The following is a 26,732-nucleotide window of genomic DNA, read 5'->3' as shown; positions in this document are numbered from 1 at the left end:
TAGTGCATGAGTTGAAGCAGACGAAACAGAAGACGGCGCCGCAAGCAGCGCCACCAGGCACCTTTTTGGATGCGTGAGAAGAAAAAAGCAAAAAATTACTCTCTGACGTAACCGAAAGCTGCCTGAGGCGCGTAAAATACAATTTCAAGCTAAAGATGTTTGTTTTAAGCAAAATGAGTCTACCTGCGAGGATTTCTTGTGCTACCAGTAGATTCCACATCTCTGTTTGGTGACGCTAGCAGTCATTCTTTCACGATTTTCAACATCAAATTAAAAATATAATTCCTTTTTTATGGGGCAGAAGAATGCTCGTTGCCGCCGATGTGACGAACGATGTTCTCATTTTCACCACAATCAGAAAATGTTTTTTCCGAGCGGTAGACAGTCCCTTTAAGAACCTGGCGAGCCAGCTCCTTAGATGCCTCGATGCCTTAGATGCCTCATCAAACACGAAACGTGGCCATGGGCGTCAACGCGAATGATGCAAAAAATGATCATGGTATAACGACGTCACCTCTTGACGTCATCGTGACGTCAGAGGTCGCCAGAATTGGCCACGTCATCATGATGTCACAGTGATGCCACTGTGACATCATAATGTGACGTCAAATGATGACATCATACCATAACAGCGTCACTTGGTCAGAGGTGGGCCGATCCCGGAAGCACGTGAGGTGCAGAAAGCTAGCAATACCTCCCTTCATGGAGGCAGTGCAAAACCACGCTAGGTGCAGAAATCTTTCGAGGGCGGGAGGATCAATACAATACTTCGCTCCAGCCAAGCGCTTCCACTTGAATTATCGTAAAATGTATACATGCTTATTTCGTCTTTACCCTTTCGGTAGTTACTCAGAGCCGGTTTTCTTTGCTTCGCTGCTATTCAATAAATCTTTTCCGCCTGTACACTCTCAGAACTAAGAGAGTGCAGGGCACTCTCTTTGGGAGAGTATATTCTTGTCCCATATTTAACTCTCTTTTCCAGAGTAAATCACCTCTTCTTGAGGCAGAGTATAGTAATGCCCCCTGAGAGGGTTATAGTACTCCACCTCAACAGAGTAACTCAACTCTTGCCGCAGTAGAGTAGCCGGACCCCTCCGAGAGGAGTAGTAGTACACCTCGAGAAAGAAATAGCAGAACCCGGGCGAAATAGGGCCTTAAAATTGCATTTGAGAATTTATTCATGCGTAGATCGTAATGATGACATAATAACGAACACTGCGACAAAAAAAAAAAAAGACGTGAGAAAAAAAAAAAAACACGCGCAAGTGAGGATCGAACCAGCGACCCTCAAATTGTGAGTCCGACGCGCTACCACAACGCCACACTCGTTTTTTTTTTTTTTTTTTTTTTGCTTTATTGCCTGCTTCCAGACATAAACCACATCACAAACACATAGAATAAATAACATCAAATGTTGTCCGTCCTACTGGACAGACATCAATTTTAAAATTCCTTGAGCACTGTCAAGGGTTCCACTCTCGATAACCACTCAGGTACAATCTCCTGCGTTTTCTGCAATTCAACAAATTTCGACATACACTCACGAAAGTACATTCTTGCGGGCCTTGCATCTGGATCGCGGTGAAATCCTGCCATACGCGCCCGCCATAGACAGTGGAGGCCGGTTAACATTATTAAGTCTAACGGCAATCCATTCTCATTATCTATTGGGAGAAACCTGATACCGTATTGATCTAACGGGAATTCCTTCTTGATTGTCCTCTGTAGTACATCCCAAAAGTACACGCCCTCCCAGCAATGTAAGAAAACATGGTCAATAGTTTCTGGCTTATTACAGATAAGGCAGTCTGAGCCCCAAGGTAAGAAAAAACCACGCTCCTCAAGGAATACCTTGACATGCAATGTGCCTGTGTGAAGCTTAAAGAAGAAGGACTTCGTGGAAGGCGCCACTTGCATTCTTTTAACCCTTTTTAGCACGTCCTGCCCTTGGCCTCGACTGTGCATGGCTCTGTACAGAGGGACGGGTAAAATTGCATCACACACATCTTTGTACAGCTTTTTACGTGACACTGAGAACAGATACTCGGTAGATCCGGAGGCTGTGTTCTTTTTGTTCGAAAACTGCCTGGTCTCGTTGTGAAAAATGTATTTTCATGTCCTTCAGGCCGATTTGTATTGTGCGACATTGCTTATAGTGACAGCGAATGGCGCGTTCTTTGCGTCTATGCTCCGACTACCGTGCAGGAACGCTCCGAATTTTTTTCTAAGTTTCGGCAGTACATGTCCAATGAGAAGAAGATCATATTGGTAGGGGATTTTAATTGTGTATTGAAGGAAGGAGATAGATCAAGCAGTCGCAAGTTTAAAGACAAAAGCAGTGATGTCTTGACGCAAGTGCTTGTGGATTATGAGTTGGTGGATATTGCAGAGTGTCTGGAAAGTTCCCGCACAGTTAAGTACACCCACTTCCAGGGTGCAAGCAACGCCCGTTTAGACCGACTTTACATATCAGTAGACATAATAGCACAATGTAGAAGCTATTGCGTTGTGCCGGTTGCCTTTTCAGATCATTGCCTCGTAAAGTGCCAGATAGGTTCAAAGAAAGAAAGCAATAGCTTTACGTGGGAACAGTGGAAAATGAATTCTAATCTCTTACTTGACGAGGCCTTCAATGTAGCTGTGATGAATGAAATTACGGAAGTTAGGGCAGCTCATTGGAAAAACATAGGAAATGAGTGGGAACTTTTAAAGCAACGGATCAAAATGAAAGCAATTGAGAGATCTAGTATCATTTCCTTTGAATCGAAAAAGAAGGAGAAAGAGCTAAAATTGATGCTAGAGAAGCTGACAGCACTGGAATGTGAGAAACCTGGGGTATATGTCGAGGATTTGCGTAATATCAAGCAAAAACTTGAGATTTATGATGAAGAACGATACCGAGGCGCACTAGTACGAGCGAGAGCAATGGAAATTACCTTAGATGAGAATCCAACGAAACGTGCACTTGGACTCGAAAAAAGTCACGCGAGGCGGAACCATATAGAAGTTATTAAAGTGGATGGCGTAGAGATGGCAGACAATGACAGCATCGGACAGGCTTTTTCTAAACACTACGAGGCACTTTTCGCGACTAGACCCGTTGACGTGGAGGTATTTAAAGAGGCGTTCCTTAGTAGAATGCCGCAGTTGTCCGAAGACACCAAAGCAGCATTAGAACTACCTATATCGCAAATAGAAGTAGAAAAGGCCATAGATAAGCTCAATCCTGGTAAATCGCCAGGGCCTGACGGCCTCAGTGCCGTGTTTTACAAGGCATTTAAATGTGAATTATCCGGACTGTTAACAGATGTCTTCAACGAGTCATACAAACTGAACGGTCTGCCTCGGTCCTTTAGTGAGGCACATACTATTTTGATGCCAAAGACCGAAGAGACAGAGAAGTTAAAACTAGTTTCATCATATAGGCCCATATCATTAACTAACTGCGATTACAAAATTTTGATGAAAGTACTAGCGCGGCGACTCCAGGGTGTCATCAAACAATTAGTTGGGCCTCACCAAACATGTGGCATCAAGGGACGTTCCATTGTGACTAATATACACAAATTGCGATGTGTGCTTGAGTGTTGCGACGCCAGTCAAGGCGGTGTAGCGATTCTGCAACTCGATCTCGAAAAGGCGTTTGACTGCGTTTCTCATGTTCTGTTACTTGCCATACTAGACCACGTAAATGTCGGTTCCATACTCAGAGATGGGGTAGCTTTGGCATACCGCAACTGCACGACACGTTTAGTGGTTAACAAGTCATTGGGTCCCCCCATTAATATAAAGCGATCCGTCCGTCAGGGCTGTCCGCTTAGCCCTCTACTGTTCAGCATCTACATAGAATCCCTGTGCTTGGCAATAAGTGAAAACAGCAGCATTCACGGCTTTAGGTTGCAGGCATCAGAAGTCAAAATTCTGGCATACGCGGACGATGTCGCAGTTTGTTGCACCGACAAAGAAAGTGTTGCAACGCCACACTCGGAGACGAAGAACATGTCCGTTTTCTTTCATGTTGTCACTGATTGCACTGACCATATCGGTGATCTGTCTTCATTTTCTTGTTTAGAAACGCCGATTTGAGTATCTCCGTACATGCGACAACCAAACACAAGATCGTTCATTTGTTTGTTTTGTGCTTCCCGGTATCAGAACGTCAATCCGGCCCGTTTTTTAGCAAACAAGATTAGCGCAACCGAGGGTATGTGCGGCATTCGCATTGACCAGCTAAGCGGTTAGTCATTTCTGTGTAGAAAACGCTGTACTTCTGAACTGCACATTGAACACTTCAGTTTTCGTCACGCCCTTGGACATATTTTCGGTCATTAGTGTTCACGTTCCGCGACTACAGCCGTAATAGCGCACTCTAGCCGTACGGACCATTTAGCTTAGGGCAGTGTACTCCGTGCGCGACGTTCGAGCGAAAAACATGGATACTGAAATACGAAGAACTTAAAAACCTTTCGAATGTAGTTTCGATCGTCGACCGACTCGATGAGGTGATATTCGCTTATTTAACTGCACAAATCCAAAGGTAAAAACGCGGATATTAGGCTTTATTCCAGTGTCTTCCTGTACACTGAAAAGCACTGGGAGGCGCTGGATTCCAGTGCATTCCAGTACACTGAAAAGCACTGGGAGGCGCTGGAAACGCTGCTTTTTTTTGTTAATTGTATCCAGCCCCACGACGAATGCAGTGCTCTCTACTGTATATGCGTGTGCTTAATAATGAGTGGTCATCGCTCGCGGTATGCCGGCACATCTACATATACTATATATATGAGGAGCAGGAGTATAACTGCGTTCTACTCTGTCATGCCAGAAGAGTATACAGGCATTCCACTCTCTCAGATGGAGGTAGAGTATAAGCACATTTCACTCTCTCCTTTCGTACAGAGTGAACGTGCATTTCACTCTATGCGATGCTTTGCGAGAGTAAGAGAACGCTCTGAAGAGTAACTCGGCTTTCTTACTCTTGCGATACGCTTACCAGTTTTTAGAGTGTATATGACGATTCGCTTAATGTTATATGTTACTATGTCGCTTACACTACAAGCCATATACTTGCTGATGAGTCTCTTATTTATTTTTTGTTGAACTGTGAGTGAACGCTCTTCACTTACAAATATAGGAGCGCTTTCTCTTTCCATCTGCTGCCTTTCATGTTATTTAGTCTATCTTCGAAACTAATTTTCAAACCGCTGAAGTCGCTGCCGACTTCAGCGCCACCCCACGTCTCCATGTCGTAGAGTAAAGTATAGTCTGTATTTTATTATTGTTACATCGCGCTATTTGTAGGCGTAGGGTTAAATGTAGGGTAATAAAAAAAGTTGTGTAGGGTAAAGTAGGGTAATTTTGACCGCGACGTAGGGTATTTTCCAAAAATTGGCTGGCAACACGGCTGGGCATTCGTCGTCGCTAGATAACATGCAATTAAAATATTGAAGTATTAGTCCGTCACACTTATCACATATTGGCTGTTCTTTCTTTCTGCGAGAGTTGTGTGCGTAGGGTGCGTGTCCTTGATTTAAAGCCTGGCTAATACTTCCGTCATGTTCTTGGAACCATGTTTTCCATTCGCCAGGCAGATTTATGTGAGACATACGCAGAGTTTCCACTTGGGCTTATTGGTACAACACAGTGAAGGGGACAGCGCAGATAACGACCAGGAGGCGAGAAAGGCACAAGTTAGACATTTTGTTGAAAGTCAGCGCGCTGCCTTATGCGTAACTTGCGCCTTTCTTTGTCCTCGTCGTTATCTGTGCTGTTTCCTTCCCTAAGACGTACGCAGATCATTTCTTCTCCTTCGAATCAATTTTCAGGGTCAGCGGTAAATGCGTATGAGTTGAAGCTCAACCACCATTTTCGAGACGTTTGGCAATGCGCACTTATCTGCCTTTTTGAAGCCAACAGAAACGAATGAATTGAACGACCCTGATTATTCTTCGGAAATGTAAAATGTTTCCCAACTTGTATATCTGCTTTTCCTCCTCACTCTGTTTAATTCAGTGGCTGTGTTCGAAGATAGGCGAATTGTGTGATATGAGTAGTCTCTCTTAAACGTATTGACTCAGTTGCTCCCACATTCGTTTTGGTGTGGCGGAAACGTTCACAGAGATGATATATTTTTGCTACGACACTTTTTCAGCTTGTCTCCACATATGCATTGTTTTTGCTTTTTTCTGTTTTAACATAATTAAATGATCATAGGTTCGGCTTTTGCGAAAGGTGTCCAAGGCCTCGTTGTGCAGTTTTTCCGCGTTTGTACACTCATTTATTGTCCCAATCATTTTAGTTCCGATGATGAAATCATAAGTGCAGTGAACATCTTAATAATTCAATTGACGTTTATTTCTCTCAATTCCATCCATCTTTGCCTTTTTGGGGAAAAGAGGCCAGTCAGCAAGCTTTAGTTTCGCGTGCCATGCTTTCCCGGTTAATAAACGTACATGCATGTAGATATCGAAACATTGACTCAGGGCAAATGATCGCTGCCTTGCACATTATTGAGAACGTTCCAATTAAATTAATAAAAGCAGATGGTGAGGAAAACAAAAACAACAAGAGAAGGGAGCTGGAATTATGTGCACACGGCGAAAAATACGTGGGAATGCTAGCGCCTGCCCGTGCCGACCCAAAGAAGGCAATATGAGGCAGCAAAAAAAATCATTATGTTGCCCTCTTTGACCAGTTCCGTCAAAGCCTCGCAGATAACAGTGACAATTAAAATCTCCTGCTAGAATAAATGTCTCGGATAGCTTTTCTGTGACAGTGACATTGTTGCGCTGCCGGCGGCCGCACCCCGTCATCAACCTCTGCTCTCCACTCGCCAGATCGCCAGTAAATCATTGCAACGGGAAAAGTACCGCGTTTGTTTCATCTTCGGCGCCACGCGCTTTACTATTCAGCGGGCAAAACGTGCTTTGCGATTCAAAGCGGAAAATGAAGACGCCAAGCGCCGGGCTGTGTGGCTGCACGGAATACGGCGGAAAATTTTCGTTCCCACTATGATACCAGCCTTTGTGAGGTAAGCGTTTCGCTGAGTACTCAAAAAAGTTTCTACGTCACCCCTAAACTAGTGCAGCGTGTTTCGCGCGGTTGCCAGAGAAGGTTCATTCACAATAAAGGCTCATTCACACCTGAGACTAGCAGCGGTTTGCGCGACAATTTCCGACCGGCGACCAAAAAGCTACTGAAGGCGACCTATGTTCGCGCCAGCGTGCTGTTGACGAGAGCGACTGATTCCCGTCGTCACGCAGAATACACGTCTCCTCGCATATGGCTCGTATTGCCATTACCCGCTAAAGTAAGCTGACGTCCTGTTCCTGCGCATGTGGACGGTACAGAGGTGTGCGACTGCAGTCGCGCACCTCTTCAGCGCCGTCTTCAATTTTTTCTACTTCAACTCATGCGCTATGCCATGCGCGCTGGTCGTACTGTGCCGCTGTATTGTGGTTAGGATGTCTCACATGTGCTGCGCTGTGAAGGCGCGCATATATTCTCTTTCTGATGAATCGACTTGGCTTGGATTGCGTCAGCAGTGCTAAAATAAACGCATAGACTGCGATTACAGCAAAACAAGTGTTCTGTAAACGTATAAAAAGGCTTCATTTAACCGCTAGGGCGCTGAAAACGACTGTTACATTCATTACAATAGCCATCAGCGAAAATAGAGTAACTCTATCACAATCACATCTGCTTTCGGTTTTAATTTTTACCGGCACTACAATCGTCATCATGTCCACCAACCAGTGTTGTGGGCATGTTTCACGCCAATGGAAGAAGACCGAATGCAGATCGAAAAATTCTGTTTTAAAAATTTCTACTCACTTTCCAGAGAAACCGCTGCAAGGTTGGACACTTCAGACGGTACGCTTTCTATTGCGGTACAAAACAGAAAAACGCGATGAAGGACGGTAGACAGTCCCTTTAACATAAATGCCGACAGCGGAGCGCGCAAGTGCCGCGCAGTTCGCATTTCTTTCATCGCGTTAGTACCCTTGCGCGCGTGCGTAGACAAGTGAAAACTGCCGCTATTTCTTTACTAATCAGAGAACAACGGTATGCGGGGCTGCAATATCGCACGCAATATTTGGCCCGCCGCAGCCTCGGCCGCGCTGGACCAAATATGGCGGAGGGCCTGACGGTCGCGGTACTTTTCCCATTCCAGTAATTTCGCTCACCAGCAAGGGACAGTGCCACCTCACGGTGCATAGAATCCGGTTCCTCAGCCACCGCTGGCAAAGGCGCGCGTTCACGACATTAGCTAAACCTTTCTGGGAACTATACTGTTTCTGACTGCAGCGATGCTGAGATAAGAGTTGCCAGGTCGAAAAGAGAAAAATAGCCAGAAGGCCTAAAAAAAACACACACACAACGCTAAACTCACAACTAAATTTAGTTCTGAAAGAAAAGCATATATATACATAAGAATTAGTCACCAAATTTCTGCACATGTGTGCAAAACAACATGCATCATGCCTTGTCTAGCAGGTAGTCGTACTCTTAATCTAGTAGACCGATTGATGGATGATATATACAACCTTTGCTGAATCTTATCAAAAATGCTTCGGCTATTTTACGCGTACGCTGATCAACATGTCTATATATTGTAATGGTTTTCTAAAGGTAGGGCACACAACCACGTGATCTGCAATGGGCTGCCAAATGAGACGTGACAGCAGCACCCGAAAGAGTCAACTCATGCTCTCGTAGGCGTATGCTTAGGTGACGCCCCGTTTGGCCCACGATTTGCAGCCGCATGAGAGTGGAATGACGTAGAACACGCTAGCAGCGTAAGGTACATATTTGTGCACATGACTGGAAACACGCTTGTTGCCTTTCCCTGGCTTCCGACACAACGCTCTATCTACCAAAGCGCACACCTTGACCACATTATTATGCGTTGAAAACAGCACGTTTACACCATACAGCGATTCAACGGTTTTTAACCATGCGCAGTTCTGTGTAGGTATGAAATGTCAGCATGCGATTTTAACAGCGAAGCTGTCTAAGCTAGACGTAATTTGTGTGTGCGGCCTATGAGGAAACGATCATCATCAAACTATCATCATCATTTCTCTGAAGATACCGTGAAACACTTAATTGCCAAGTAGATGACTTTTAAGGGCTTGTTCTTCTTTGTTAGACACATATAAATGAGAACTAACACAGAATAATGCCAAGGAATGTATAGGGGATGTTATTTTTAGTAATTAGGATATAAATGTGAAGAAAGTAAAGTGGACGAAAAGAAAACTTGCCTCCGGCAAGGACCGAGCGAGGGTCTCGTTCTGGCAGACTTGATGCCTTCAGGTAGTATGCAAGGGATTATTGGTCAGCTGCCAGCTCGTAAAAAATATCACGAGCTACGTGACGCCAACAGGCAGAAAAAGAGTGTTCCAGACTCGCCGCCATGGCTGCGATCGGCGCTAACACTCCTAGCTTTAAATGCATATATATACCCATAAAGTGGATGGGAGGATGACCGCCGCCGTAGCTCAATGGTAAAGCATCGGACGCGTTATTCGAAGATCGCAGGTTCGGTCCCTGCCGGCGGCAAGTTATCTTTTCGTTCACTTTACTTTTTTCACATTTATATCCTTATTACTACAAATAACTTCCCCTATGCTTTCCTTGGCATTATTGTCTGTTAGTTCTCATTAACTTCGAAGTGTCTTTTTCAGATACAGTTTCCCTTAGTGGCATTCCAACCTTGTGCGTCTTTGCTGAAAAGAAAACAGACAGTTCTTGCTTATTTGCCTTCTTCACACTCGTCGCTAAGCACTCCAGATTAAGCGTTAGTAACAAGGAACGGACTTGTTCGCCCACTTTTTTACGTCAACACGCTTGACGCTTTTCTCCAAAGCAGCGGCTACCTTGTCACTTTACATTGAGCCGTCCATAGTTACAAAATAATCTTACTTGCCGGCAACCAAATCACGAAACATTGCTTCACAAAGACGACTAGCTTTTTCAGCTTGGCTTTTTTTTTATGCGATGCATGGTCTGTCCTGGCAACGGTGTTCATGCAGTCCGAGACGGACCTGGAACGGTGATCCTCATTGACAATACACCTCGCCCTCACCACCTTCCGAAATAGGTTCAAAGAAGGCTCAAAGCAAAACATGGGCCCAAGGGCCAGCACACGCTTATTATCCTGTGGAAGTGGCGTTTGGCATAGGTTGCGTACCAGTGCTTGGAATATAGAATGGGTCTACTTTTTACTTTAAAGCTGCTCAAAAACGATGAGCTGCAGTTCCTCGATATCAGACTAGCTTTCATCAAGGATCATGTTTGTTGGCAATACGAACCAATATCGATAAAGCCTATCCTAAATTATAAATCAGGCCACTCGAAAATTGTCGAGAGGCATCGCGTCAACTGTGCTGGGTGCCGCTCTTCACAAGTCATGCAAACACCTTACGACGCGTGCATTTGATACGAAGCTTGCTCGTCTTGCAAATTCTGACTTTCCGAGTGACGTGTTCAGCTCCGTCTCAGAAAAACTGGTAACTAAAGCTAAGAACATTGATCGCTGTGACCCCAATGCCCCGGAGATTAGCAAGAAAAAAGGCATGCAGTCATTCTATACCTACGCAGAGGACGTTGGTTCACGGTATGGTGTAAACGTGCTGTTTTCAGCTCATAATAAAGTGGGCAAGGTGTGCGCTTTCGTAAATAGAGCGTTGTATCGGAAGCTAGAGAAAGGCAACGAGTGTGTCTCCACTCATGTGCACAAATATGTACCTTGCGCTGCTGGCGTGGTTTACGTCATTTCACTCTCACGCGGCTACGAATCGTTGGCCAAACGGGTTGCTGCCTAAACGTACTCCTGCGAGAGCATGAGTTGACTCTTTCGGGTGCTGGCCTCACGTCTCATCTGGCAGCCCATTGCAGATCATGTGGTTGTGTGCCCTACCTTCAGAAAACCATTATAAAGTACAGTCATGTTGATCAGCGCACGCGTGAAATAGCCGAAGCCTTTTTTATAAGATTGAGCAAAAGTTGTATAAGTCATCCATCAATCGCTCGGCCAGATGAAGAGTACGATTATCTGTTAGACAAGGCATGATTCATGTTGTTTTGCGCACATGTGCAGAAAGTTGGTGACTCATTGTTATCTACATATTTTTATTTTGTTTCAAAACTAAATTGATTTGTGAGTTCAGCGCTGTGTCCTTTTCTTCTTCCTGTCAGTGTTCTCACCTTTTTGCGCAGTAAGTTATTCCACGATGAGCATCCACCAAGAAGCCCAAATCGCGACTATGATTTAGTAGCTAACTTGAATCAATGACAGTAAAAGTAGCCGAAAGTAGCCACGCGTGTGTAAACAACTGCGACGTTTTTATTTAAACGGCTAAATGCAAGAGCATGTTGACAAAATGCAAATAAGTCAGCATGAACACTGGAAGACCAGAACTGAGTTTAAAACATGAATTGTTGATGTTACGAATAATTTCTTGCTGGCTGAAAAAGTGTTTTGCGCTGATACAAAAATGACACTCTCTCCGAACGTCTTGCGTGACTTTTCTTGATAGGAATAGAACAGCCTTTTGGAGGCAATAAAATTGAGTACAGCATGACTGCTCAAAATCACACTTGCTGGGATTGAAGCGTTAATCGTTATCGCTTTCGCGGTCATTCATTGCATGATGACAAAGTTCGAGCAGTTATTCCTGTCGCAGTTCGCACCTAATCAAAAGAATTGAATGAAGCATTTTGTCGGAGATACGATTTTTAATGCGGATGAATACAGAGCGCCCTGGATGCGGAGCACTTTCGTTTGTCCTGTTTATTTTCAATTACGCCTTAAAGTCGCGTCAACAACAGGCTGTCTGCAAACTGAGGCGCAGTGTAACAGTTTTTCCCGATTACACGCGATGTACCTAAAAGCCTTTGGGTTTTTGTAATGCAAATGGCAAAATAAATTTCGGGAGCTGAAAACATGCCTTTTGGGGACATGTTTTGACACCGCATACTCGAATGCTAGGGTCTGCGACGTCACCAGCTATTGAATAATTGGGTCAAATCGACGGAACAGAAATGTAACCAAAAGTAGCCAAGTAGCCAAGACGTTTCTTCTGCCGCCATTGGCTTAAAAAGGTAGCCAAATTGGTGCAAAGTAGCCAAACCTTGCAATCTCTTTCCATGCAGCAGCGCCCCTAGCGCGCCGATGCCGCTACGGGCACTGCTGCAGGGGGCGCCGCACAGTACAGCCGCCACCGTCGCTGATTACCCGAAGGAAGCCTAGCGCACGTCAACGCGGCATCATTTTTTCATCGTTCACGTGGTTTTTATTGTACACATTTCATAGATTCTTGTACTGTGAGGGTAGTGCCCTATTAAACGAAGAAGAAAACTGAACGCTACTTTCTGTTCCTGGTTGCAACTCTGGGTACAGGTCGTCGACGGAAAAAGCGTCTTTGTTCCGAGCACCGGCGTGCAGAGAGCTGTTTGAGAAGTGGGCTCGTGCGATACCGAGAGCTGACACAGATGCTGAAGCTGAGTAAGTGATGCCCACCTTGTTGGTTGCATCGCGGGCTCTGTGGCAAGGAAGTGGATTCTTTGTGAACTATAAATTGTGAACCGTGCAAAGCAGCTTGCCTCATCACCAAAGAAAATGTTACCCCAAATCTGCCGGCGGGTGCCTCCTTGCAGAGTGACCTTGGTGGACTCCTTTATCCATCAGGTGCGCTGTACGACTTGGTTCAGTGGCTTGAGAACAAGTTGACACATTTTTTTAGCATAGCTGGCCTCCACACACAGTCTTACATACTGGGGCGAAAGATTGGGCAAACGTCACAAGTCGGCTGCAGTGAGCATGCCATTACGTGAACGCGATCTGTTGTAAGCTTTTATTGCTTAACTCAGGTGCTGTTCTTTTTTAAAGGAGTCAGCCAAATGGAGTCAGAAAAGAAAGCCAAGTGGGCTAAGCCCTGTGTTCTGTAGATGACTTTTTTTGCACAATTCAAGTTGACGTGCTTCATGGAGGAATGTGTTTGCTTTAAAAGTAATATTTTTTCAACACGAAAGTGTTTTATGCCAGGGTCCACCAAGACTTCAGTGACGTATTTCCGTCACGGAAATGACGTCGAAAAAATGTACACGATCAGATGGCAAAGATAAAAAGTTCCGTCATCAGGCAGCAAACCCGCGACCGCTCGGTCCGCAACAACAGATGCCGGGCGCGCTATCCGCTGCGCCACGGTCACAGACGCTAGAGGCTTTACAAACGCGCCTTTTATATTTACCACTCTCCCGGTCGGCGGGGTGACGTTGCCCTCTGGGAGCGGCAAAGTAAAGTAATTCATCATTAGTGTGGCTTCCGCGATTAGTACCTGCAACGCGTTACACGTCCGTCCCATTCGGCGCGTTTTCCATAGAAGTGCAATTTTGTCAATGCCTTAACACACCGCGAGGTGGCGACCTTAACGCAAGCGTCGTAAAAGCGACGGCCTCGCTCATGGCATCACGCTAATCAAACCAAAAATAGCTCTGCGACGCGCGCCTGCCTCACCTGGCTGTAACACCGCGTTCCCCGCCTACGCGTTCGCCCCTACAAAAATTGCGGCCGGGCTACCTGGGCGGCACGACGTGCTTTGCGTTTCCCTCTAGTGCGGCCGTGGTGTTTAATCACATTTTAACATGCCGCAGGATGGCGACCAAGTTCTGCGTCCCATATGCGACGCTCTTCTGGCTATCGCAGCTCGTTCTCTGATTACGCTTTCACCGCTAACTACTACAGCTACCACAAGGGTTTGTTTAATCATTGAACATGGACTTTAGTCGTCGGCATGGAGATGTACCACCAAGCATCAAAGTGGGTGCATCCACGTTAAACGGTGCTATAGCTGCCATACATCAATATACATTGTGTAAACTCTCTTATATCAATGTACAGTAAACATTCAGTTACTTCTATAAGGGCACGTTTTACTTTCGTGTTATTCCGATTCCTATGATGGAGGGATCAACCATGTTTTTTTCTTTCTGCCGACAAAACGCACACATGACATTTTGATCAGCAACCAGTGAATAGAAATGGGTCCAAGCACGAGAGCAGGCAAGTTTTTAAAAGTGTAATAAGCACTAAAATGACTTGAATAAGTTGCAGTGATACATAATTGCAATTGGTAAAACGGCAGGACATAGGCGAAAAAAAACTCGGTGCTTAAAAGTGGCGTTCGCGAAATGCCGCGAGCGATTCACCCTGGCGCGCGCAGTGCTTCTCCGTATGCAGCCTGCTGCCGTCAAAATGCACACGAATACTATTTTTCAAGGGAGGTGAGGAAGCCCTTAAAGTATACGCTTTATTAGTGCACTCGCTGAGGAAAAAAATTTACACCATCTCCCGCTAAAGGGGACCATGAGGCGATGCGAAGCCGGAGCACTTGCACGATCGCGTTCCGTTGGCGTTCGCTGGGCATGCTACCGACCTCGCGTCCTGGAACGCGAAGAGAAACACTACGCGCGTCGTGTCTTCCCTCTAGCCTGGCCGTTAATTCTGACAGGGCGTGCGGGGAACGTCGACAGGCGCGCGAGGGAGAGGCAGCGTAGGACAGGAGAGAGAGGGGGAGGGGACGCGCATGCGCTGGCCCTCATTGCGGCACTGCGCAGGAGAGAATTTCGGTATGTCGAGCCCGCATTTCAGAGGAGCCAACCGAGGCAAGCGCTGGACTGAACGCGCGCAGCGCTCTGCTATTTGAAGGAGAGGAGACTAGAGGAGGAGAGTAGCGTATGCGCCGTGAGAGCAGAAGCGAGAACGAGGGGAGAAGCGCAAGCAGGTGCTGGTAGAGAAGTGGAGAGAGTAACGCGCAGCTGTTGGAGAGAGGGAAGGAGGAGAGTCGCGCATGCGTAATGTAAGTGCGGACAGCGCTGCGTGCGGATTACCACGCCGCCTTACATACCCCCGGGCAAGAGATACCTGTCATCTAAAAGACGATTAACGCTGCAAAGTATTGCACGCAAGAAATGGCGCGAGCCATGTTCGTCGGACTCAAGGAGGGCTGCGCTGTACGTCGTCTGCTCAATGCCACGCTCCCGTGCGTACAGCGCCCCCTGCGGCATCGGTGCAACTTGGGGACTGGTTTCCGCGGCGCCTTTTCCCACCTCCCCATTCCAACTACCCTACCCGATCAGTGATGGTCATGTCAACGTCGCGGCTAAGCAACCTTGTACTGTGCTTTGCAGATGCCTTGATGAACTTGGTCGGGCACAAGAAGTAAGACAAGTTTACCGACTATTGTCATGTGAAATAAAGTGCGGTAACTTGTAAAACAAGCTGTCAGCTTAATATTTTGCATACTGTGAGAGAATCGGCAAGTTTACGCTTGTTTCACTTTCAGAAAACCGTTGTGTGACTAGCATTGGAATAGTATAAGCCTTAAATGTGCATATTTTTTATTTCGAATTATCAATATATCGAACTATTTAGCGATCCTTTTCGAGTTGGATATAACCTGGATCGACCGTAACATACACTACAGTACAAATGTAAAGAACCTTTCCAGAAAAACTCGCCCCCAAGTACATTGAAAACAGGCACGATTACTTTATTACTATTTCTAACATGAAATAGCATTAGCAGAAGCAGTTGTACTATTGCGGCAGTTCCCGACAACGGCTGTATAGGCATTGAAAAGCGTGAATGTGTGTGGCGAATATAGCCTGCAACTATAACAATGATAAAGAAACCCTCACCAGGCCCCATGGGAAATTTTAGCTACACACTGAATGTCTAAACACCTTAGACATCTCACAGCAATATTTGAATTGATAAGGTACTTACCTGAACAAAATGTATGTGAGAATGACCATGAACAATCCCAAGGCGGACACAGTTATTCCGATTAAGGTGAAGTAGCTGAGAATAGCATCATGCAAATTTCTTCCGCTCTTGCTTTTGTTATATTTCTGCAAAAAGCACAACTCTCACTAGTTTTGCTTATAAAAGATAACTACAGCTGCAAATGTACAGCATTTTTTAACAGCCTGTGAGTATTTTCATGTTCAAATGACTCCCAACAGGATTGCCAATAAATGACAATTTAATATTATTAGAAATATTAGAAATATACTTTCGTTTACCACAAAGAAAATCATGCAGCTTCTAGGTATGGGCTTTTTTGGGCCATATATTTTAATGGAGCTCCTAGTTATGATCAATACTTTTGTATTATCAATGTTTTGTTGTCCATACATCAATAGCATGCTAGTGTTGCATTACACGTTACTTTGGGTTTAAATATCTGTACTTCAACACACCTGTGGGTCTATAAGTTCATTGTGGTACCATATAATGATATGCAATTAATCTATTAGGGTGCGTGCGACATCAGCATTTCTCATTATAGTGGTATTATTGCAAAGTTGATTGGTAGCATGTGATATACTTTGTGGTACTTGAACGCAGCACTGGAATATTGTTGTTACTACTCACGAATATCACGGCGAAACTAGTCAAGTGGGTGCAATTGCAGAGGTGGTACTCATGCACCTTGCCGAGGTACTCGCATCCATCACCAGACCATGAACCAAGTCGCTCATTTTGATTGATATCCCAGAATGCGCACTCAATTTCATCGGGAACTATGTCCTGAAAAAGAGAAATTCAACTGTAACGTCTCCGTTAGCAGTGATTCCTTGAAGCCTGAAATGGAAGTGATGATTTCATTCGTATAACTAAACAGTTTTGCTAAGAGTTGCAGTCAGGCTCGACGGTTGTCATGCAATTAGGCCAGCTGCAGTATCCCCCGTGTGCATGCATTATGCTCAAAAGCTCAACGTGCTTTAAGAGTGGCCGTGTACCAATAGGACTTACAAAGTGAGACTTCGCATATGTAAACTTGCTGATTGCTGTCTCAAACATGTGTATACCGTAGAACCCCACTAATACTCTCCTGACTTACACATTATCCCCTGTATAATGTTTCTGCCATCTGATCCCAGCAACGAATCTACAGACACCTATATATTGGAATCTCATTGCAAACATCATTCCCGCAGCGTCCCTGGCTGTCAAGCTGCAAACTGGCGCTGCGCTGCACATCTTGTCTAACAAAGATAAACAGCCCTTACGAGTCATCCCTTTCCTTCATTCATAGCGAGGGTCTCGTCCTGGCAGACTTGATGCCTTCAGGTAGTATGCGAGGGGTTATTGGTCAGCTCCCAGTTCGTAAAAAGATCACGTGCTACGTGACGCCAACAGGCAGAAAAATCAGTGTTCCGCACTCCACGCCACGGCAGCGACTGGCGCTGACTAACACTCCGAGGCTTAAATGCACATATATACCCCATAAAGTGGACGGGAGGATGACCGCCGCCGTAGCTCAGTGGTAGAGCATCAGACGCGTTATTTGAATGTCGCAGGTTCGGTCCCTACCAGCGGCAAGTTATCTTTTCGTCCACTTTTCTTTCTTCACATTTATATTCTAAATAATACATATAACACCCCCTACACTTTCCTTGGCGTTATCTGTTAGTTCTCATTATATTGTGTCTAACAAAGAAAAACGAGCCCTTAAGAGTCATCCTTTTCCTACATCTTGAGGAGGTACGTCATGAGTTCGGCGACGTAGACTGCCACAATGACATCCAAATGCCTAAAAAGAGTGTGGCTCTGGCAGAGGAGTGAAAGAAACGCCAGGCTTCCATCAATGACTTTTTTAAGCCTTAAACTGATGAATAAACTTTTCGGAGATAAAGCAGTCTGCAATGCATCTGTTAATTATTTTACAGAACCTTTTTCCCAATTCTTAACCAGACGTTCACGTCATACGTTTCCCGGCGACTGCACTTTCTTTTTGTGTTAACCTGAGAAACTCATTAGATGGTCTTTACTGTACTCCACATAATTATTCACTAAAGTTGAGTGTAATTCCTCACTGATTCCATATTCGGTGCGTGCACTTGTCCACAAACTTTTACAACCCTATCACTGCGGTAATTCTGAATGCGTTTAAGTGTAGCGAAAGTGTTTAGTAAAGAAAGTAATTTCGCTCGCTTGCACAAAGAGCTTAACCACAGAATACCAGTATAGCCGTTGCTGTTCATCTTTGCGTGTGCAGCGGACACACAAAATAAGTGTGAAGAAATTGGATAAGCTGGTTTCCTGAGAGATAGTTACAATTCGTAGTACAAATAGGGCAGCTTCGCACTAGTGGTGCTAAGCCTGAAGGAAGCGCGATGCTGGGCAGATTTCTTTGTTTCGCTTCGGTTTTCTCTTTCTTCCTTCCTTTCTTTCTTTTTCTCTGCTCCAGTTTGTCTTTTTTCTGTCTTTATTTCTAGTTATTTCTGTTTTTATTCCTATTTTTTTCTACTTCATTCTCTCTCTTGCTATTTCTCGCTTGCTTCCTCTTTTTTTTCTATTTTTACACGTAGTTTTGCCTGCGTTACGCCAAGTGACGATAGCATACGACAGACCAAGCTCCTAAAGTGTTCCGCACATGATATCATCATCGAGGCTCTGGAAGAAGAAGTTGAAGAAGACTTCTTGGCGCGAGCGCACGCTGAGTATGCTACAGATCGCTATGCTATACGTTTTGCCTGCGTTACGCCAGGCGATGACACGACACGACAGCCCGGTCCCCTAAAGTGACTTTTATTGAATACTTCACTGTTGCATGCATTAATGCTGATGAACTTATTTTGTAGTTGCACAATGCGCGTATCAGCAAAGGCTTCGTCCCTCAAGAAAACCAATTATTCTGGCTTGGGAACATGCTCTATTACATGCCTTATATCAACACAAATTAAGTGACGCTGTTCCAGACTTCGTAGACAATTTTTTTTACTCGGCAGTCAAGTTTCATTGTAAGAGCGACAATTTGTCTGCAGACCTGAGAAGCCACTTATTTACACAACATCAGAAAGCTCTAAAGCATTGGGAGAAGCCGCGCGTATAAGTGCTGAAAAATGAAAAGGACATCAGTTTACCTACACTGTGGGTGTTTCTGAATATGAGCGTTTGTTGTCAATCTTATCTGACAGGCTGAAAAACACATCAGACATTGGAATTTCTCGTCTGCATTCTGCAGGAAAAATGTCTCAATTCCATTCTTACAATTTATGTACGTTAGGATTTTTATTTCATAAAAAATGATTACTGCAATGCAGAAATGAAGTAACCGAGGCGTTGTTTCTCTTAATACATCCAGAGTAACCCTTCTCTACCACAACAGCCCTTAAACTAAGAAGCCGGCAGCCCACTGCTCACCGACGTCGAGACAAAAGTACCATCTTATTTATGTGAGGTGATTTCCTTGCGTTGTCCCAATAAAAAAAAGCCAAATATCATAGGAGGAAGTTTTCGTTGGTTACTGAAGAAATAACTCATTTTCGGAATCAAACATTTTGTTTGGTAAATTCAGATTTGTGCAAGCGCGAGAGGCATTGGTCTTGCGTTTGAATTCCGGATGAGAACAGATCTTTTGTCAAATGGGAAGCTTTCGTTCTTTCTGAGGCATCCATATGCATTTCTTGAAGCTAAAGGCTACAAATGGGTAGATAACGAGTTTCCCTCGAAAATATGCCGTTTATAGAACACTTGTTTCGCATAGCAGTGCTTTGTGGACGTGCACGTCCATTCACGGCAGAATGCTGAAGTTTACATGATGTATTTTAGTGAAATACGGGAGCAGAAATGAACAAATAAGAAGCTTCATACTCTATCTGCGCACTAAAATGCAAGCACCTACAGTATAAAAAAACTGAATTTGAAAGACGACACTTCCGAAAATGTGCGCAGAATGTTTCTATGTATTTACACTAAAAACGGTAAAGTTCTTTGCCTGGCTCGAAATATTCGTCCTGTAGTGCGAATTCCGAAAAAGGTTACTCGTCGAAAAGAACAAAGGTTTTGTCTTCTAACGAAGCATTTTTCGTAGTATTGCTCTCAAAATGGAGCCAACTTGGTTGTTACAGAATTTTGGTCATAGTGAAGATGCCTCGACATTGAGGTAAAACCAGTTGTATCACCAATGTGATAACGATCTTGCTATCATTGGAGCTCTAGCAGTGTATTTTTTTCCTTCTTTGAGACATTTTCTTATATTTTTATTTTTTGAAACCTCCAGATACAAAACGTTTGCGCTTGTTTTTATATTTACACCTTCGCTGTCAGTAGTACTCAATCTTTCTTTATTTAACCACATCATTGTACTCCTCGTGCATGTGTACAGCGTTGTTTTTATCATTAATAATTTTTTAGAGATTACCCATAGCATACAGCACTTTCTTAGGGAGCAAGATTTCACTCTCAAGCAAATATTTACGTGAGAAATCAAAATAAAGATTTTGATAACAAAAAGTATTTCACTAAATAAATTTTTTAAGGATTACCTCATGGCATGTGCTGCAATATTTGAATTGTAGCCAGTAGCTTTAAAAGTATTGTCCAGTTGGAAGAAGTGCCGAGGATGGCACCAGTTTCGAGACATACGTGCTCCAAAAAATTTTCATCGTAATTCATTGCTGTTAGAGTAATTTGTGGGCTAAATATATAAAATACGTTTTTTTAGTGCGTTTGGGCAGAAGTTTGACAGCCCTTGTCTGAAAAGTCCTTATCTAGAACAAGTGCTGCTTTTAGAAATTTGTAGCGAGATGAAAACTTTGAAAAATCCCTGGCCTCTCTTCGTGCGTTACAATATCTCCACGAGATCAATTAGCTGTAAATTTGACAAGTGAAGGTTTCATAATTAGTGAATTAGGCATGCTGACCTGTGTGAGTAATGTCTGTCTTTTGAGGTGATATTGAACTTTAAAAAAACGTTTCATTAACAATGCAGCAAAACAGAAGGCACAATAATCTTCGCATATTTCATGCTGGATGATTTTTGCCAGAGCACATTTCTTGCCTTCTAGGATGCAGAATCAGTAGCATCACAAAAACACTTACACATGTCTGTCGAAAGTAGAAGCTGAATCTGGCGTCGTTGCTTGTCATGTTCGCGGTGCCATCATCAAAGCTGTATTTCACTTGCAGTACGGAGGTGCACACTTCGTAAGTGGAGGCGGCATTTTTTTCATTTTCTTCGCCCTCAAGTTCGGTGTCATTTCTGGGCATCCCATGGAACAGTGCACTGGTGTGCATCAGGCTAATCGCCAGGCGTGGTACGGAAGCATTGGGTTCGGAGAGCATGAAAGCCGCATCAGTGCCCCTAGGGAGGCTTTGCGGGTCACTGAAGTTATATCTCTGATTGTTTCGCAGGTGAATGGCGATGCCCCGAGTGGCTTCCGCACTGTCCACCTTGCCCATAGCCACAGAGCTGCCGAAGATAACCGTGGATATGGACAGCGCTGCAGAGGCTTCCTCTATGGCGGTGAGGATTCTGCAATAAGCAACAGGTGAGCAAGAAGGAACAGATAACAACACTTTCTATTATTTTCGTGTACGAAATTGAGCTTATGTGAATAGTACACTAATGCTTCACATCAGCCTCACGAAAGTAGAAGCTCTTCGATTAGTCGACACTTCATTTTAGGACGTTATTCCTTCTTTTATGTGTTCACCTTGTCAAAAGAATAATCATTCAAATAGGCTTGCGTAAACATCTCCTATATGGGTGTGCTTAACAACATTTCACGCATCGTATGTACGGATTTACAGAGTCATGTTCGAGAATGACATAACGTAGTGATTTTCATGCAACGTGAGTGTGGCATAATTTTCTTTCGAGGCTATGTATATGCATGCCATTAACGCTTATTCATATGAATCCGGTTCACAAAAATAAGCGGTAGCTGTAGGCCAGCCTCTATAATTCTTTCCTCTTCTCTTTCTTTTCACTTTTCATGCTACACACTATCAGAGTCACCGATATCTATTGATGCTCTCCCTAAACGGAACTTATGTGGCTTTCAAATGTGCTAAAAGTTCAACGTCATCTTTAGCCACAACCTAAAGCTTCCTCGCAAGGAATCTTAGTACAGGAGGTCCCGCTATTAGGTCCCTATAGATGCTGTGCAGGATATAATACTAACAGAAGAGACATAAGCGAGTTTTACGTTGTACTGCGAAACACAGGAAACGCGAGGATTTAAAATTCGCGCTGCGTGCTCCACAATGTGTATGCACAGAAGTTAAAAAATGTAGCCCCAGTACTTACGTACTTGTGCTATTTTCATAATAGTATAGCGTTCAACGCCAATGCACGCAAGAACTTCCATACGCAGTGCAGTATGGCGGCGCCCCTCGAAGTGACAGCCATCCGCTTCCGCTGTATCAAGTTGTCAGCTTGTTCCAATAAGCTCATTCATTATCCACTATTAGTCGTATTTACCTTACATTTGAGCAATCATGCTTCGCCATCCGTCTACTGGTGACAAACGTTGGAGGACGCTTGAGCTTCCCTTCAATAGTGGAACGCGACAGTGTAATCGGGCCCCGTTTGCATCGCCTTCTCAGTCGGTAGCCTCGATTCGCTTCTGGGTGGACACCTCAACTATGGCGCAAGGAATGGAACGTCTGTGCGAGTAACATTGGCCGTTTCAAACTATCACAGAATGCCTACTGAGAGTACATTTACGGGGTGCCCACTACGTCATAATTCTTCCTGTTGCAAATCAGCGAAGTACCCACCACACGTGCGTAAGGCAACACGCGAACCTATGCAGCTGCTCACTTTTGCTGAGGATCATGATTAAACATGTCTGAGTACTTTGTAAAGGGTGGGTCTTTAAACCCCTCACTCGTTGTGCAAATTACAAGTCTTGACGCCTGGCGGGATTCTACGCTTCTGCCACGCAACATTACATGCGTTAAGGCGACTCGTCGCATTACATGACATTCGCACAGGGTTTTGTTTCGGAAGCTCTCCCAAGCAATTACGTGGCTTTGTGGTTGAACCCCTGCTTGCCACGCAGAAGGCCGGGGTTCGATATCCACTGGAACCGAAGTTTTCTTATAATTTATTTATTTGCATCCATCTCAATTTTACGCTCATGGACAATGCTTATTTTTTGCTCACAACCAACGACGCCGACACCAACACCGGAATGTCTGTGAAACGTGCTCTTTAACGCTGTCACGTTAAAATAGCCCCATTTTTGAGATACACTCGTGACAGCTGTAGCCGCGTAAAAATGGTGTCACTGCCGTTTCAAAAGGCCCGTTCACATGTTGGCCAAGATGTGTCACGTATTCTGCGGCAAAGCAAAGTGAAATGCGATTTTATGTATTTGACTTGTCCATACCTAATCAATTTAGATCAAGATGGTGCTGCATGTGGTTACATTAGTGCTATCGTATTACTTGCTTCCGCCAAACTAAAAGACAAGTTTGTGCCAGGTAGGGCACCCGTCTTAGCGTCAGCATTGAGACTCATATTAGTCTTCACATATGCGCTTTACGCTATACTGAAACTTTCTATAACTATACCAATCCGCCTGTAGATTAGCATAATTCAACCAATTGAAGTGATTAGCAGAACAGGAACATATCCCTTCCACTCACACCATAGTGCAGAGTAAAATTTACAATAAAATAATTGCATTATTCAACATTTTTACTATTTACATAATGAAGCATGCTCAATTTGAAAAACAGATGCTGATGAGCAGCAAAGGCTTCTCTTTCTAGTGTTGCAAAGCTAAGAGCTTGGATTGTCCTGATCACTTTTAACAAAATTGTGCAATGAAATACAGTGCCGGTTTCAACTTCATAGCTTCCCGGATGGTTCATTAAAACTTTTAGACACTATCTGCGATACCAATGCCCTTTTAGCAGATTTTGATAATTGGTGTGTAGAAACTTAGCTAGTCTATAAACTTTCGAGTGGCGCTCCTCGACTAGGCATGAATGCTTTGCAAGCCCCACAATACTTACACATATTTTTTTTTCTCAGATGCTTTCATATAAACCGTTTTCACGGAGGGGAGGAGCGTAGCCTCGAACCGGTGCATTTTCACCACTCTCTCTCTCTACCGCGTGTCCCACTGTCCGGCCACTGTCGCTGGTGTGCGCGGATTCCCGCGTTTTGCATTGCGTGGCGCGTGAGAGGTTAGTGTGTTTCCTTTTTTTGCGATAGCAATTATATGGACACACTCGGCTGGTTTTTGCCGTCGGCGTCGCTGTCCTGACTCGTATATATATATATATATATATATATATATATATATATATATAAAAGCCACAAAGAAAAATCAGAAATGCGTTCCGACGCGCGGAATTGAACGGGCGACCTCTCGCTCCTAAGCAGCGCGCGGCGTTAGACGGCTAGGCCACGAAGAGCACCGGCTTTCAGCATGCTAACAGTGAGCTATATATATATACCATTTACTTCAGCGTGCTTTCTTGCTCACGAGCGACATGGCGCGAAGTGCGCGAGGGGCGCGCTTTAAAGGTCGTCGCCCCGCTCGCAGTGATGCACTCACGCCTTCGCGCACTTCGACCTACAAGGCATGCTCGCGCGCTTTTCTCGTGAAGTGGGGGTGGGGGTGGGGGGAGGGTCTGTTTGTATGTCTCGTGCTTCCACCGCGATGTCCGCGCTGAAGTTACAGAGCGTACGAAGGTCCCTTCGCTCGCTGCTGCGGCCGCGTTTGTGAAACGAGCCCGTTGTTCAAACAGAAATAAGTAACAACTGTGGCAGTTGTTAGTTCGCGCTCGTCCTGTGTATGCCTGTGTGTTCGTTTCATGCGTGCTTTATGTTTGAGCAGTGCGCTTTAAGTGTCGAGCTGTGACAGGTAATAGTTCGCGCTCGTCCTGTGTGTGTTCTTTTCGTGCGTCCTTTGCGCTTGAGCGACGCGCTGGGAATTTGGAGCTGCTTTCCGTTCTTCGCGTTACATTCCAATTTATTCATTGCTTCGCCGTTGCGACGAAACTGTGACTTTTTTTCGACGTGCTAAAGCAATTGCGCTGCCGAAAATCGAAATGTTGGACGATAACAGGTTGACACGTCACCACTGCGCTGTGTTTGGCTGCGACAACAGCTATCGGAAGCGTAAAAGACTGGCAGCCGAGGCATGCGATGTGCACTATGCTTTTAAATGACCTCGCTTCTCTTATTCCGCACGCCTTCTCTAACAAACAGTATATTATATGTGGTGTCTGCACTTATGGCCATCTCGTCAAGTCATCACACCAGCTTGTGATTGTGCTTGTCTGCTGGTACACTTTATCATCTGCAACAAAGAGAACCAATGTCAAAGCTGACGATTAATACACAAAATGTTTGGACAAGAGTTGATCTCTCAACATCTCTGATTCCTATGCTACAGTACATGATTTACAATGCCTGCGGCTAGAAAATGTTCCGTCTTAGTGCGTGCAATTCCGAAATTATTGAATTGGCACTTTCCAATCGACATGACAGAAAGGCCCGCATGACATATATGCTCTCTGGCGCAGATAAGAGCCTCTAATGTTTCGTCGAGAGCACGTCCTTTCTTGACTTGTCAATCTGGTGACGATAACTGGGGTAGCGTTATGACAAGCGTACGTTCTTTTCTTTTTCTTTTTTTCCGCGCGGCAACCTGGGTGTCGTGAATAATCGACCCACGTTCGTTAAAGCCAGTTGGTTACCTGAACATGTGCGGTCGTCATCATGCTTTTCGAATACTCGCCAAAAAACAAACTGAATATAATGTTACCGAAAACTGGCGCCATTTCGGCGTATCGCTAGTGGCGGCTGCTCGCGCCGAAGCAAACTTACGCCATGCCGTGCTTCCAGATGTGCAACAGGCTTATTTTAATTTTATCATCGTGTTGTTCCTACACCGAATTTTGGGCTCACCCGTCGTACATCTGTTTCTTATCCTGCGCAACAGTCAGAGGCCAGAAGCTTTTAACTACGACGACAACACGAATCAACACAGGCATCAGAGTTTGTGCACCCTTCGTTCCAGGAACTTTGTATTGCAACGTGTTAAGCGGAACCAAATGGCCTGCTAGGGATTGGAGTTACGTTGAACTTGAGAAATCATGGCAAAGAAACGCTAGAGTCACCTTAAAGGCCAACTCCGGCGATTTTTTGGCCATGTCAAAGTAATGGTGCTTTTATGTTCCTGAGACGCTCCTGTTACGGGCCCGATAGCAGAAATACGCGGCAAATTGGAGAATAATTTTAAATAAGCAAAAAAGCGCAACACCGAAACCGAAACCCAACCGAATGTACTGTCTACGTATGACGTAGACGTTGTTACGAACGAACCGGAAGTCGTGCAAGGCATGCCGGTCACGCCGGCGCGGAGTATGAAAACTGTGACAGCCGGGACGACCAGCGAAGCGCCGGCCAAACCAACGCTGTCTGTCGCCTTGTGCACAGCAGACGCTCGCTGTAGCGGCCTAAGCGCCGAATTTAGCGGTGCCCCCGGCTGCGTCACTTCCGCCACCTTGCCAACACTGACGTCACAGACGCAATGTTGCCAACAATTGTGGGAAGTCAGGAGGGCGTTTGCAGACAATCTTTAAAATTCATTTGCAAACAATCAGCGCATGTCTCAAGCCTGTAATTTGGCATAAATGACGGAAACGTGCAAAGGAACGTACCCAGCGAATTTCGCTGAGATCCATCGACCTCGAAAAATCGCCGGAGTTGGCCTTTAAACACTAATGCGTGCACCTAGCGTGCAGCCGGACAATGGCCTACGTGTTCGCTCGTCTCCACTTACGTTTTACCGATTACATCGAGAGTTGTCCTAAAAGTTAATGCTGTTTTATAGTGCATATTCAAAGAACCCCACAAGGCCAGCTATAACAAAACATACAAAGCAATTACCAGTTTACACGTGCT

At 44.8% G+C, this 26,732-nt stretch overlaps 1 protein-coding gene across 1 annotated transcript in view; it reads right to left on the bottom strand.

Annotated features, from left to right (window-relative positions):
- LOC119393045 (adhesion G-protein coupled receptor G6) overlaps positions 1 to 26,732 on the bottom strand; it is an 80,927-nt gene that overhangs the window by 22,395 nt on the left and 31,800 nt on the right. The window contains exons 10-12 of the mRNA XM_037659894.2: positions 20,900 to 21,332; positions 16,445 to 16,600; positions 15,794 to 15,918 (exon numbers count right to left, since the gene is read on the bottom strand). Of these exons, the coding sequence (XP_037515822.2) occupies positions 15,794 to 15,918; positions 16,445 to 16,600; positions 20,900 to 21,332 (714 nt within the window). The remainder of the gene's footprint in view (positions 1 to 15,793; positions 15,919 to 16,444; positions 16,601 to 20,899; positions 21,333 to 26,732) is intronic.

The sequence above is a fragment of the Rhipicephalus sanguineus genome, chromosome 1, assembly GCF_013339695.2.
Source record: "Rhipicephalus sanguineus isolate Rsan-2018 chromosome 1, BIME_Rsan_1.4, whole genome shotgun sequence".
Lineage (NCBI taxonomy): Eukaryota > Metazoa > Arthropoda > Arachnida > Ixodida > Ixodidae > Rhipicephalus > Rhipicephalus sanguineus.
The sequence above is the reverse complement of the archived record's forward strand: the minus strand, read 5'-3'. Positions and strand labels throughout refer to the sequence as shown.